The sequence below is a fragment of the Epargyreus clarus genome, unplaced genomic scaffold (genome assembly GCF_041222505.1).
Source record: "Epargyreus clarus isolate Ecla_fem2 unplaced genomic scaffold, WU_Ecla_fem_2.2 ptg000022l, whole genome shotgun sequence".
Classification (NCBI taxonomy): domain Eukaryota; kingdom Metazoa; phylum Arthropoda; class Insecta; order Lepidoptera; family Hesperiidae; genus Epargyreus; species Epargyreus clarus.
The window spans coordinates 2,660,169-2,675,873 of record NW_027332229.1 but is presented as its reverse complement, the minus strand read 5'-3'; the positions used below and the strand labels follow the sequence as shown (position 1 = coordinate 2,675,873).

General features: G+C 35.7%; 2 protein-coding genes across 2 annotated transcripts in view; one reads left to right on the top strand and one right to left on the bottom strand.

Annotated features, from left to right (window-relative positions):
- sim (bHLH transcription factor single-minded) overlaps positions 1-4,836 on the top strand; it is a 63,069-nt gene extending 58,233 nt beyond the window's left edge. The window contains exons 7-9 of the mRNA XM_073085140.1: positions 1,646-1,752; positions 2,213-2,360; positions 3,824-4,836. Coding sequence (XP_072941241.1) covers positions 1,646-1,752; positions 2,213-2,360; positions 3,824-4,430 — 862 coding nt within the window. The 3' untranslated portion in view covers positions 4,431-4,836. The remainder of the gene's footprint in view (positions 1-1,645; positions 1,753-2,212; positions 2,361-3,823) is intronic.
- A 7,294-nt stretch (positions 4,837-12,130) lies between these two features.
- mahj (LisH and WD40 domain-containing protein mahjong) overlaps positions 12,131-15,705 on the bottom strand; it is a 42,212-nt gene continuing 38,637 nt past the window's right edge. The window contains exons 32-34 of the mRNA XM_073085144.1: positions 15,366-15,447; positions 13,400-13,524; positions 12,131-12,250 (exon numbers count right to left, since the gene is read on the bottom strand). Coding sequence (XP_072941245.1) covers positions 12,158-12,250; positions 13,400-13,524; positions 15,366-15,447 — 300 coding nt within the window. The 3' untranslated portion in view covers positions 12,131-12,157. The remainder of the gene's footprint in view (positions 12,251-13,399; positions 13,525-15,365; positions 15,448-15,705) is intronic.

Genomic DNA, 15,705 nt, shown 5'->3' with positions numbered 1-15,705 from the left:
TTAATAAAAAAGTAAAAGGTACCGTTTGTTTTTTTTAAATTTGACAACAGAGTTTTTTTTATAAAGTGCATAGATTGGAACTAATGAAAAAATAGTTAGTTATTTTTTAAGTGCATTTTTATTTATTTGATTTTTAACCGCCTTCAAAAAAGGGGAAAGTTTCTCAATTCGACCCTATATATTTTTTTGTTCATTATTATGACCGACGAAAATTGAGTTATAGCTAATTAGCTAAAATAATCTTTTTTAATAAGCGTATTTTCGACTCAGGTACAACATTTCTCTCCGCATTGTTTTGAGGAGGGTAATGTTTGACGAGTGTATGTATGTACTTCTTCTTCTTCTACTTCTTCTTCTCTCTTTTAAAGGCTTTTAATATACAAAGTGGCGTTAACATATGAGATATCGTTTGATTCTTCTATTTAGAAAAATCAAACGATATCTCTACAATTTTGTAGAAATAGGTAATATACTTACTAGGTACATTACGTCCCTTTCAGTTACTTATTTTTACGTAAACAAAATAATTTCATCGCCATAATAAACCGTAAAATAATCTACATTATTCTAAAAATATTATTACTCTGTGGCACTATCTAATCTGTGAGCCTACGTGCTGAAGTGCGGCGGGCACTTCCGCGCGCATCAGCAAAAATGGCCGCCGAGTCATCGATTTAATAAAATTGAAACCTTGTTTTAATTCTTTGTTCTTGTTACGCTGTAATCAGCTACTTTTAGTTTATAGAGAATACTATATTATAAGAGGACTTGTATCTACAAAAAACATTTGCTTAATATTATGAGGGTTGTTGCGTTTTTTTCGTTATAATGAATATATTATTTATTTTTATAACGTTATAACGAATATACGTTATTTATTTTGGTTATAACGAAAAATGCAGAACTTGTTAAAGCTTTTGTAGGCAAAACATTGGATAAATTTGAAGCATTGAATTGGAGGAATTTGAAAAAATAAAATTTGAAGGTGGTAGAACCACCTCCGACTCCGGCGATCTATTTTGAGACGGTACCACTATCACACCTATCGCGAACATCAGTATAGCGCTGCTGTGTTGCATTAAAAGGGTATGATAAAGCCAGGACAATTACGAAGAATACCAACTTAGTCCTTAAGAATAGTAATGCTATTGCTTAGATATGACTTCAAACCTATCTGTGGTTATTGCAGATATTCCTTGGCAGTTATTACTTATGTCCTTCTTATTCTAGAAGAAGACTCGTCCTCAATAGTGGGACAGTAATGGTTTGACGACCACGACGGACAGCATGTTTTCCCTACTTGAGCCTCTTAAAAAGAAAAAAATGATGTCTTTTGTATAATATAGGTGTAGCAGACGAGCATGCAATCCATCGGATGATTATGTGTCTACTGCCGCTCGTGGATAACTACATATAATCCTCACCAGATAGGATTATATCCCTACCTGACGTTTGCTACAGATGCGTGACCCCTAAGGACTAGGCTGGAACGCCTCAAAAACTATGTCTCCCGTACCACACCCTTCAAACCGGAACACAGCAGCTTAACACTGCTGTTATTATTTATTCAGAAATACATGTTTCTTGTCGTAAACTGTAAGTTAGTCAATCCGTATAATAAGTAACGTAAGTACTTTGTCAACAGAGTGGCCACTCTCACCGGCTACGAACCCCAGGACCTGATAGAGAAGACCCTGTACCACTACATCCACGGAACTGATGTGCTACACATGCGATACTCACATTGTACACGTAAGTATGTTTTAAGTTAGTTTAAAATAAGTTATGTGGACGATAGTATGTCTTCTTAGCAATAAAGTAAATGTGCAAGTAGGTACCTGTGTTTTTATATAATATAGGAGTAGCAGACGAGCATGCAGTCCAGCTGGTAAGTCTACTGCTGCCCATGGACATCTGTAATCAACCCCAGATAAGATTAGACTCTTACACGCGTTCGACCACACGCAGATGCGCCGCTACCTCTGAGAACTGTGCTGTATTGGCTCGAATAAGTATGTCACCCTTACAACACCCTTCAAACCAGAACACAGTAGCGTTTAATACTGCTGTTATTAGGCAGAAATATGTGTGTCTCTTATCAAACACTCGTCTACCACTTTCCCCACAGACCTGAAGCAAAATCCGCCGCTATGTTATAAGTATATAAGCATAGTAAATACATCTTTTAATGTACTAACTCTTGTACCTCTAGTGCTAACGAAAGGGCAAGTGACGTCACGCTACTACCGCTTCTTAACCAAGTCGGGCGGCTGGGTGTGGATGCAGAGCTACGCTACCATCGTCCACAACTCCCGTTCCTCACGACCGCATTGTATCGTCTCCGTCAACTATGTACTCAGGTAATTTACACTTTACTAAACTACTACTGCTATTAGTAGGTACCTACTACAACTTACTTCACTAAATAATTAATAAAATATGATAACAAGTTTTTTTTTTATAATATAAGAGTAGCAGACGAGCATGCAGTCCACCTGATGGTAAGTGGCTACTGCCGCCCATGGACATCTGTAATCAACCCCAGATAGGATTAGATATTCCTACCTGAGGTCGGCCACAGATGCGTCGCTACCCCTGAGGACTAAGCTGGAACGCCTCAGAAAAGTCTGTCTCCCTTACCACACCCTTCAAACCGGAACACAGCAGCGCCTAACGCTGCTGTTATTAGGTAGAAATAGGTGTGGCGGTGGTGCCGCCGGAGTCGAACCACAAAGGGTTCTACCACCTTCGAATACAAGTAACATAATGTTACTGAGAACTACTTAGATATAAAACATGAATATAATTATTTGTTCACAGATTAGGTATTTATTTCATTCTCAATAATTCATTGTTAATGTAACGAAATTAATATTAAATAATATTGACTTTTGCGTTTTGACTAAGTAAGGTTATTTATATAGTACGATATAACGAATAATACATACATAACGACTACGTAACATACCTATATCTTACGGATAAAAAGTATTTTAAAGCAAAAAATGTGACTCACTTACTCACTAAGTGATTATAATATGATGAGCAATGAAATACAATGCATATTACTACTCTACGCTGTGTACTATTGACTATAGTAAATTATGCAGTCATCATGTCTTATTAGCCCTGTAGGACTACCATGAGTTTACAAAAGTATTACTCGCTAGCGACTGCGTAAAATAAATGTATGAAAAATTGTACAGCGCCTCTGGTGGTTACTCGTAGAACTAAAATCCGTAGTGACGTAACTCGATACGTAAAAAACCTATCGAAATCAAATCGCTAGCGAATGTCATTATGATCTATTGCCATACAAATTCGGTCCCATGAGTCATTAATTTGACAGACGTTGTCAAGAAATACCGTAACGATAGTAGTTATGTTATTCACTAGCAAAATGACAATAGTTTTCTATTTACCATTTCTATAGTGGCGTTTCTATGCCAACTCATGGTAATGCTACTGATCATAACTAAAAAACAACCAGTTGACTAAAGAATAAACACTATTAAATACAGTTTCCTTTTATCTCATCTTCCTCTACATTATTGATGGAATTGTCACGTAACTTACAAATAAATGAGTACTTATCAAAATATATATTATCACTTGCTAAACGGTGAAGGCAAACATCGTGAGGAAACCTACATACCTGAGAGATTTATAAAAAACAAATCTCAAAGGTATGTAAAGTCTACCAATACGCACTTGTCCAGCGCGGTGGACTATGGCCTAATCCTTCTCATTCTGAGAGGAGACCCGTGCCCAGCAGTGGGACGTTAATGGGTTGCTGATGAATCAAAAAAATATTTTGTTACAGCGACATCGAGGAAAAACATCTGATACTGAACATCGACCAAGGCCCGCCGAAACTGAACCACGTGGACGTTCCCCCACACGTCCCCACAACCACCACCTCCCCCCAAATCCCCCACATCCGACACACGGACAAAATAAACCACATACACTTAAACGAGAGCGACTTCAGCACCGACTCTTCTGGGGGGTACAACTACCCAGAGTATACCCTACCAGTCATCCCGTCCTACGAAACGCAAGAAGACTACCACCATAACGGAACCTACCCGGAGTTATTTTACAACGAAAACTACACCGAACCCGAAGTGATACCGAATAATTATGTGAATTACCCACAAAACCAACGCCCGTTCTCTGCGAGCTCCTCCTCATGTAGCTCCATCGAAAGTTCTGAAATAAATCAACAGTATAATTACACGAACTTAATCTCGTTTTACGGTCACAATAGCCAACAAAATGGCCGACCGGTTGAAGGGAATTTCGGGACTAATTTCGGCAAAATGACGCCTAGTCCGTCAGTACAAGAAGCGGCGTACACCAGCGTTATAGTCGACAACACACAACAGTTTCACCATCATGGCGGAGGTGTTAACGAATATGTACATTGATAAATAATAAAACAGGGAACAACCTGTTATTTTTGACGTGAAACTTATAACGGATACGTTATAACCGGTTATAAATAACGAATGGAATAACGTTATTTTTCTAAGATAGTGATGGCCAAAGTTTTTTATTTGAAATTATGATTGAGAATAGCTATTTTTCTGTACTTTTGTTCCCCTAAAATAGCGTTATTTCGTTATTTTAATAACAGTTTTTTCATGTAAATAACTTGTAAATACTGTAGTTATGCTAATATTTATGTTAATACTGTTTTAAAGTAGATTATAATTTTATAGTATAATCTTTAGCGTTGTAAAATATAAATATCAATAAATGTATGATACGTAAAATCTTTATTCTTTATATTTAAAATTGTGTTCATTTGTTGATATATCTTAAATAATGAAAGGAAATTAATTCATTTAAATATATCTTTAGAAGTTAGTGTATTCTATTTTAAAAAATGAGGTAATCTTTGGGATGCCAAAGATTTTCAAAGACGTACCTCATTTTTTAGCTCAGAGACGTACCTCATTCAGCCACACATTCAAAACATTATCATGTTATCATTATGTCATCAAACATCATTATGTCATCAAAACATTATCATGTTTTGAATGTGTGGCTGAATTTGATTTTCTCATGGAAACTTGTAAAAAATATAGGTAAAATAAAACCTGAGACCACATTTCTCAATTTTACGTATAACCTCGATGTTTCTACGTCATTCTCAATAGACGAATGAGTTTCTCATTATAAGTACAAGTAAAATAAAGACGCGTTTGAATAAAATGTGGAGGATGGAAGCTAACTAACACAATCTTGATAAAGTAATGCCTTCATTTCAAGTTCTGATATGCTTGAGCATTACTATATTTTCCATTTTAGACAGATTTTTGACAATGTAATCAACGCCAATTCGTAATAATCAATGTTAACCAATTTTTGTGTAATACAGCTCGAAATTTGTCTTTAGTGCCTCCAAAAATAGTCAAATTTCGACCTCTGGTAACCAAAAATTAGGTAACATTAATTATTACAAATTGGCGTTGATTACATTGTCAAAAATTTGTCAATAAGTGGAAAATATAGTAATTTCAGCGCCACTTATCGCATTATGTCATCCACACTGTTTCATAAGTAATGGAACATTTTAGTAAAATTACAAATGACTGTGTACATTGCCGCTTTCACAATTAAATAAAAACTCGCAGAAACATGCTGTTTTAATAAAGAATGAAAATTGGTTAATTTATAAAAATATTTCTACACCAATCATTATGAAAAAAATCACATATAACAATATAAAAATATTTATAAAATATTTATAACAAAACACAAATTGCTAATATTAAATTGTTTCCATGAACATTTTTATAATTAAAATTTTACAATATACCTATAACGCAATAATTGGCATAAGTTTATACAAAATAATAGAAAATATATACGTGACTTTTCATAGTTTACTCAATGTTGCTAAATAATTGCTGGAAATATTTTACTGTTAAAACACATATTTTATTACGCAATTAACAAAACGCATAATTTATAGGCAATTTGAATTTAAATGGTTGATTATGTCGCAATTCGTATGGTTATTGTTCGAAAAGCACGGCCTGTGTTTAGCACATTCATTTTTTTTTTTATAATATAAGAGTAGCAGACGAGCATGCAGTCCACCTGATGGTAAGTGGCTACTGCCGCCCTTGGACATCTGTAATGTAATAAACCCCAGATAGGATTAGATATTCCTACCTGAGGTCGGCCACAGATGCGCCGCTACCCCTGAGGACTAAGCTAGAACGCCTCGGAAAAGTCTTTCTCCCTTACCACACCCTTCAAACCGGAACACAGCAGCACCTAACACTGCAGTTATTAGGTAGAAATAAGCAATTACAAATAAAATGCATAGACATTGCTAAATTCTATGAACCTATAACACAGGGGGCCTACTACCATCTCTTAAACAATATTAGTTTAATCATACATTGAAATTTCATACCACGACCTCGTTAAAGTAGGATTGTTTTTATAATATTACAATAAGTAGTTTTATATGATGTCGGTCGAAATTATTCATTCTTTCTTTGCAAGAAATTTATTGTTTAAGCAAAATATGACAATTTCAGTTGGTTTTATACAATAAATAATCGAAAAATGATTAAGGGTTTAGGTTTACATGGCTCGACAGGAATAAAATAAAATCGTTTTAAGGAGATCGTGGTACGAAACACAATAATGTGGATGCAATATTGAAATAAAACTTTCCTGAACTATGGTGGTTTAAAAGATGGTGGTAGGTCCCCAGGTCAGTTCGAAGTAAAATCTGTTACTGACATAGCACGCTGGGTGTTTCGATGACATAAATGCAAATAAGTATAATGTTTTTGAAATATTTAATTAAATGTACTACTTACTTTTCCTCCAATTAGAAATTGAAACTACTTACACCTATTTACGGTAATTACACGAGACAATTTAACATTGGATAGTTTGACTGTATAAGAAATATAATTCAAAATAATAACAATAAATATATAAATAAACAATGAAAGTTAATGAATTTTAATGGAGAAACCATTTTTGTACACTATAAAAATAAAGGTTTGACTTAATATAATACAAACGTAATATAATAATAACGTAACGTAATAATTTGTGTAATTTATTTATATAAAAGCGTATTATAACGAATTTATAGATGCTGGATGCTTGGCCGGAAGGCTGGAATATCATGTTATAGACAATAATAGTGTATGTTTTAAATTGTATAGTTACCGCAGAGCAGACAATGAGAAAAAATAATATAAGGAAATAGCAACTGCTATTTAGACAACCTTTAATAAATGTTATAATGGTAGTTACAACAGCAGTTATCGTTATAATAAAATATAACTGTTATATTATTTTGGATAATTTTACAATATAATTTATTGATTTCAGAACACAGCCATTGCAATGGCAATAATAAGAACGATTTTATTAAAACTATACGTTTCGTTTTATCAACGGGGTAACTTTTTACTCGTCCTCGAAATAACAAACTTAATACAACGTGTTTTGTCATTAATTTTAGAGTCAAATACGATAATATGAGTAACTTATTAAATATTCTTTCCATTATTGCAACTTCCTCCTTATTCAGATATTGTTGTTTTTTTTAGAACCCCTCAGGGGTCAGACATCAACCGATTAGGAAACTTACAAAGCTTACTGTAAGGAATTTCTTCTTACTGTCTGCTCTGTGGTCTGTTTGTAAATATGTCGCTAGCTAGTGTAATTGCATTTAATTTTGATATTAAGCAATATAATTAATTCACTTTAACTTGATTATAATTTTAGTGTTGTCCCTGTCCCTTCGTTTATTTTTAAAATGCAAAGTAGACAGATTTCGTGTGCCAAATAAATATTAGCATTGACCTGTAGGTACTGTTAAAATGTCTGAACAAAAAGGGATCATTTAAGTACTATGTAAGCACCAAATCGGATAGGAGAGGAAGTAATCGGCTATCATCACTATCTTCGGCCGAAGCGGAAGAAAAAATGCAGCCTATTTCGACCTAAGCCGAAAGTTTTGACGACGGTTTTTGGCCAAAGATTACCGAAACTGCGCTTCTATCGTACTCTAAATTTGACTAAATTCTGCGTATGTAATATTTAAATGATCACCTAATACCACATAAAATGCAACATACTTCATATTTTCATATTTTTTTAACAACATTTCGTAAGTAGTCATTGTCTGGTAAACTCAAATTCCTTATTTCGTGAATGGCTTTCCTTATAACTTTATTTTTAATTTCCACTTCAAAAGATTTTGTTAGTGCTATGAGGTATGGAGCCTACTAGTCTTAATGTACATAGTAATAGTAAAATAAAGTATCTATCTATATGTTAAAATGTTTGAATTACATTAAGTGTGTCATTTATATTGTATTTGGATTTTTTTAGTAAATAGCCAGTAATTTCCCTTAATTACCTTAATAATTATTATTTTTAGGACTTATTTAACCAATTTTTAAAACACCATCCATTCTAAAGTTAAGGACTATATTTTTGAATACAGTTCAAACTAATAGGCGTAACAGCTTGTTTGCCGTTAAAGGAAATAAGCTTGGGAAAAATAAAAATATAAAATAGCGATATCAATAGGAATACTTGTTGAAACAGATAAATATAGATAGGTACATCTACTAATCTATGGGTACATCTTATCGTGTCCGATATGAAAGTACAATAAAGTTATGCTGAAAGGCAAAGAGCCAAAGCCGTAAAACATCATTAAAAAAACATCGTGTCCGAAAATCGAACGAGATCATTTTGAAAAAAAAAAACACCTGTATCATTCCACCATTGGATAGTGTCGTTTATAAGGCCAAAATTCTGGAAAGTAATGATTAATGACAAACTAAAGGGAAAGGTTCATTTTAAAGAAAAGGGCTATTATGATTCCCCAAGACGACCCAACGCACAGTTTGAGAAACTCTACTTCGTAAAACAGAACTTTTCTAATGGCTATTATTTCGCGTCAATATAACTATGTAAGTTCCTTACAATGGAATGGGTGGTGTGTTTACTTGAATTAGATCTCCATTTATTTTTGTAGTTTCATTTATCTTTAGTTACTTTATGTTAATTGACTTAGTTAATAAGTTTGGTTATATTTGTACCTAATATTGTATCGATGTGAAATATCTTTAACACTTGGTAAAACACTTACCTAAATGTTCGTCCAGTCCCACTTGTGGGCACTTATTTAATAGAATAAAATGATTTTGGACCATTGACCATAACTGCCCAAAGGTAAAATTTGAGATCTTCACGATACTTTGAATTTGATACTAAACCTTTTCGAAATGCCAATTTTCGCAAGGCACTTGGCCAGCGCGGTGGACTATGGCCTTATCCCTCATTCTGAGAGGAGACCCGTGCCCAGCAGTGGGACAGTAATAGGGTGACAACGCATTTTTTCACACAGAAGTATAATTGTTACAAATATAACCAAAACGTGTGTAAAGATATTAATAAAACTATGGAATTCAAAGATTTTTTTACGTAATAATTTTATATGTGTAATTTAATTTGTATTGTACGCATAACCGTAGTATTAATGCGATTTATTTTATGGAAGTGCATAGAAACAGTATATAGATTTTTGGCGAGTATTAAACAAACAAATTGTGATATCCCAAACATATTATTTATGATACGAAAGAATAAAATGGATTAAAATGAAATATGACTAATGTGTTTTATTTGAACTACTTAATATTGCTTCAATGTAATACCTTTCTGTAATATACAAGTATTTTTAAACGATAGGTGTCGTCCATGGGTGTGTATAAGAGAGGTTAAAGGTTATCTCCAACCCAGAAAATTTCTTTAAACAGGAGAACTTTTTTGCTGACCTCGACTATATACTTCTTCACCGCATCCCCCCTTAACAAGACGATATCTACGGCCATAATGCCTTTATAATCTACATTTCTTATACGTCGCTTAGTAATGAATCAACCTTAACTTATTATATAAGCAAAACCTTCCTAAAAAGGTCAAATTATAAATTTTGGTACACAAAAAATATTGTTTTTTTTTATAATTTAGGAGTAGCAGACGAGCATGCAGTCCACCTGATGGTAAGTGGCTGCTGCCACCCATGAACATCTGTAATCAACCCCAGATAGGATTAGATATTCCCGCCTGAGGTCGGCCACAGTTGCACCGCTACTCCTGAAGACTAAGCTGGAACGCCTCGGAAAAGTATGTCTCCCTTACCACACCCTTCAAACCGGAACACAGCAGCGCCTCACACTGCTGTTATTAGGTAGAAATAGGTGTGGCGGTGGTGCCGCCGGAGTCGAACCACAAAGGGTTCTACCAAAAGTTTTAATTTATTATTACTAACATGCGTCATAAGTGTCATAACTACCATTAATAGAAGTTAAATAGTTCAATATCCAATTCGATAATTTGACAAATTTATAATTAATCCAATCTCATTCTTGAAAAAGATAATCTCTCGTGGACCTCCGTTAAAGGATTCTACTTCTCTATTTATTTATAGTCATAAGATAACAAAAACGTGGGTTGTCCACTGCGAATACTTGGATATTACATGACGCATGCGCTATCAAGTTACACGCCCTAAATGTTGAAAAATGTAATAAATTCTGTCCTAATGATAAAATAATAACGCCGTACCGTCTTCAGTGTAGCTAACTAGCTACAATTTGTTTCGGGTAAAAGACGATCTCGCGAGATCGGGATTGCATTCCCTAATCCTTATACTGTGTTAAAATTGTAAAGCAATCAAGCGAGGTAATTTGTATAGGCTCTCACTACTGCCATCTGTCGTTCAATAGAAATATCGCAGTAAACTACTCACCAATAGATGGCGCTGGTTACAAAAAATACTTGTTTATGAACTAGATGGCGCTGTTTTCAACAAATATTAATCAAACTTGATTGCTTACTACTTAACTATGAAGTATATTTACCTCTTGATAGATGGCGCTAGCTAAATAATGTGCATCATGGAACAGGGAACATTTTTCTTCTATGATGTGCACCATTTAGTGATTTGATATTTTAAATGGAATAGAAATATTAATATGACGTTAATCTACATCGATAGTTACAACAGTAATTCTATTAAAAGTTTAAATAGAACACTATTACTGGGTCCATAAATGTACAGAGCGCCATCTATTTATTTATTAGGGAAACTATCTTCATATTCTACAGCTAGGGTTGCGCAGATCTTGGTCCCTGTAGTTCCGGGACCAGAAAAGGGCTACGATATCTCCTGCCTGTCGTAAGAAGCGACTAAAAAGGGCTTTCGGGGTTGCGGGTGGCTAGAGTGGGAGCTTGAACCGCCCGTCAGCGACCCCGGGAAGGACAGCTGTATGTGTGGTCGCATACCGTTGTACACACCAGATGGCGTGGCGATACAAACTCACCTGGGCGGAGCTCGACGGAGCAACGCACTAAGAGGACTCCGGTTGCGTTGCTTTGGTGATCCCGGAGCACGCAGCGCAGAGGACGGCCACCGGGGGGGTTTTAGTGCGGTAAAAATCCCACATAACCCGGCGTCGTTCCCACATTGTCCCTTTTGAAGGTTTCTCCCTCGATAACAAAAAAAAAGGGTTGCGTAGATCTTATACAAAGAAAGAAGTTAATTAATTAACCTTCGTTAAATAATTATGTTCTATTGTGTATCATAAACTCTTCTTATAGAAGCAAATTGAAATGAAATGATTGGCAATGTACGACACCAAACGTCACGTATTGTCACTTAAATCTACTCGTAAACCCATTACTGTCTTCTCTCAAACGCATTATACAAATAGGCATCCCAAAAGATCTACAACTTGAAGGTGGTAGAAACCTTTGTGGTTCGACTTCGGCGGCACCACCGCCACACTTATTGCTGTTATGACAGCAGTGTTAGGGTGCTGTGTTCTGGTTTGAAGGGTGTGGTAAGGGAGACATACTTATCCGAGGCGTTCCAGCTTAGTCCTCAGGGGTAGCGGCGCATCTGTGGCCGATCTCAGGTAGGTATATCTAATCCTAACTGGGGTTGATTACAGATGTCAATGGGCGGCAGTAGCCACTTACCATCAGGTGGACTGCACGCTCGTTTGCTACTCCTATATTATATAAAAAAAACTGGCGACAGTATAAAATAATAGTCTTTACGGCATTATAATAAATTTATTTATTTAGTCTAGTCGAGCTCGAACTCGATGATGTCGCCGAGGTCCACCTCCACGTCGCTGTCGCTGCTGATGCCGTCCGCCGCCGCCGCCGCGGGCTGAGCCTGGTAATACATTGCACATTGTTACATTTTGAACTAAAAAAAAAATGTGAGCCGTCACGGGACGCCTGGCAGATGTGAAACATCGACATTATTTTGTAAAAGTAATATGCAGAAAAGAACATATTGTGATAGGAACTAAATATGTCATAATGATAAAATAAAATATTACGATTTTTGCGCATGGCGACGCGTCGCCACACCGTACACACTACTGCATATAGACTGTATATATATACCATCGTATAGCGTGGCGACGCCATGGCATGCGTCGCCACGCCAGAAATCGGTTTTACGTGCGGCTATAGATGTTTCACATCAAAAGTCCAGTCCAAGAACCAGTCATAGGGTCATAGGGTCATAGTCATAGGGTCAACCAGTACATATCTGATGGAAAATGCGTCAATGATTTTACGCTACGTCAAGTATAACTTAAATAATATATAACTTAAAATTAATTCTTACTAACCAATTAACTTTTAAGTATCTTTAAAAAATATTTTTTTTTTAAATTATAGTAGCAAACGAACATAAAGTCCATTTGATGGAAAGTGGTCACTACCTTCCATGGACATCTGTACCATTAGATAGGTATTATAAATAGATTAAAGGGTTCGTACACAAAACTGCGATGCGACGTCGCATCGCAAAAATCTGCGAGCTCCCTCGACGCATCGCAAGAACTTGCGAATTGATTCGCATCGCACAGTGGTTGTTGTTGTTGGTCACCCTGAGAGACGCTACGCCGCACGATATCGCATCGCAGCAATTCGCATCGCAATTTTCTGCGTTGCGAATTCGCATCGCGTCGCATCGCAGTTTTGTGTTCGAGCCCAAATAGATTAGATTTTAAAGTTGGTAGACTCCTCTGGTTCCAGCTGCACCACCGCCACACCTATTTCTGTTATAACAGCAGTGTTATACGCTGTTGTGTTCTGGTTTGAAGTGTGGTAAGGGAGACATACTTTTCCGAGACATTCCAGCTTAGTTCTCAGAGGTAGCGGCGCATCAGCGGCCGACCTCAGGTAGGAATATCTAATCCTATCTGGGGTTGATTACAGATGTCCATGGGCGGCAGTAGCCACTTACCATCAGGTGGACTGCATGCTCGTCTGCTACTCCTATATTATAAAAAGAGTCACATGTACATACCCTAGCGCGGCGTCGTCTGCGGCGTCTCGGCGGGCGGGGTCCGCGGTCCGAGTCCGGGGAACTGTTCGAGCCGGATCCGTCCTCCGCTAGACCCATCACTGCGTTACGAAGCAACGACCGAGCCACTGTACACACACATTTATAATTATGTAAATAGGACTCATACAATACGCACTAAGGGAACGTACCCATACTACGTGACCCATTTAGGGGGGGGGGGAGGATGGTCTTTAAAATGTTACGCTAAGTCACAGGACTGGCTTAGATTTTTGTCGCGTAGTAAGAATCCGTGCTAGGCGTATATAATAATGTCGATCGCCTGTATAAAGCTTCACAAAAATTTGCTCGTCGCGCCGGCACAGTTCCCGTTTTTTTTTTTTTGCTCGTCGCGCCATACCTAGTCCCAAATTTACGTAGTACAACCATCTCTAATACTACGTAACAATTTGAGGGGGGGGGGGGGTCTAGCATATACTATGGGTGGTTACAGAAGGGGGGGAGGGGTCGAAAAATATTAAAAAAATAGGTCACGTAGTATGGGTACGTCCCCTAATAAGTTTATTTAAATACCTAAAATTAAATTTTTAATGCCATTTTTCTTTTATTAACAAATTCATTTTACATTATATATTCTAGTAGTCACTTAAAACCAGTATTTGTAAAAAATACATCGAATATTATATACAGGGTGAATTTTTAAAACGGGCCTTCAGGGCCAAATCGGAAAGTATAAAGATTAGCGAAAAATGCTGAAAGGAGTTACGAGGCCGATTTTGATAAAAACTAAAACTGCATCATTAGTTTTTTTTAATATTTTTTTCCTTAGCCGGGAATCGAACGAGTTCATTTTGAAAAAGAATACACCCTCTATATTATTTCACTATCTGATAGTGTTGCTTATAAAGATCAAATTCTGGGAAGTAATATTATGTGACAAATTAAAGGAAAAGGAAAATTTTGAAGAAAATACTTATTTTTTCATACATTGACATACTAATCCTTAAGGATTATACATAACAAATGATTTATGTATAATTCTTTAGAAACATACATAAGTCATACCATTGAATAATTTGCTGGTTAATCAACTAATTATTCGATGTTATGACCATGACTTACGGCTTAGTATGAGAAAGTAATAGTTTGGCAAATAAGTTACCGCCGTTTTTAGGATTAATTTTTTAATAGAAATAGATAACTGATTAAATAGTAATTTTTTATTGTGTGTTGTTTACAACTTCGTTTAAACGTTAAATATGATTTTCTTTATCTCTTTGATTAGTAATCACTCAGATTTGACTCGAAAAAGTCATTTTTGCAAATAGTCAACTTTACGTCTGTATTAAACGAAACTCCGCCCATAGCAAGTTAAATCTATAATAATGGTCCTTAAAATAACCTCAACTAAGTCGGACATAAAAATATAAATTCTTGGAGAACAAAACGTCCGCTTTCGAATGATTTGAAACATTGAGCCAAAAAAAATGTTAATACACGAATTGTTTAAATTGATGAATGGCGGGAACTTAACTGCCAAATTAGTATGAAAAAATATGTATTTTCTTAAAATTGAGGCTTTTCCTTTGGTTTGTCATTTATCATTACTTCCCAGATTTTGATCCTTATAAGCAACACTATCAGATAGTGGAATAATATAGAGGGTGTATTTTTTTTCAAAATGAACTCGTTCGATTCCCGGTTAGGGAAAAAGTTATTTTAAAAAAGTAATGATGCATTTATAGTTTTTATCAAAATCGGCCTCGTAACTCCTTTCAGCATTTTTCGCTAATCCTTATAGTTTCGGATTTGGCCTTGAAGGCCCGTTTTAAAAATTCACCCTGTATATGTATATATTTGCCCTTGCTTATAGAGAAATACAAAGTCTTTATTTTCACTGTTCGACTCAAAGGAGTAAATAACATTATATAATATGCATGTGTAATAAGTATTAATTTGAATGACTCACAAGCGTCCTCGTTCTCGGAGCCGGAATCTGAACCGTCGTCGTTTTCGGAGCCTCCCGGGAGCTCCTCCTCCTCCTCTTCCTCCTGCACACACACAGAATGAAAATAAATAAGTATTCATATATAAAATGGCTTAAATAGAATAAACTTAGGTATCTTATTGACGTTAAAGGCATAATGGATCAAATCACAAATTATTAATGGACGAATATTACTAAATTTCTTTTATGTCTTGTAATCACAAATAGGTGAGCTTGCAATACTCGAATGACCCCCAATAATTCATGAAACTATCAAAATATATCTCAGAAAATAAAATATACGGCAAAAAAATAAGCCACC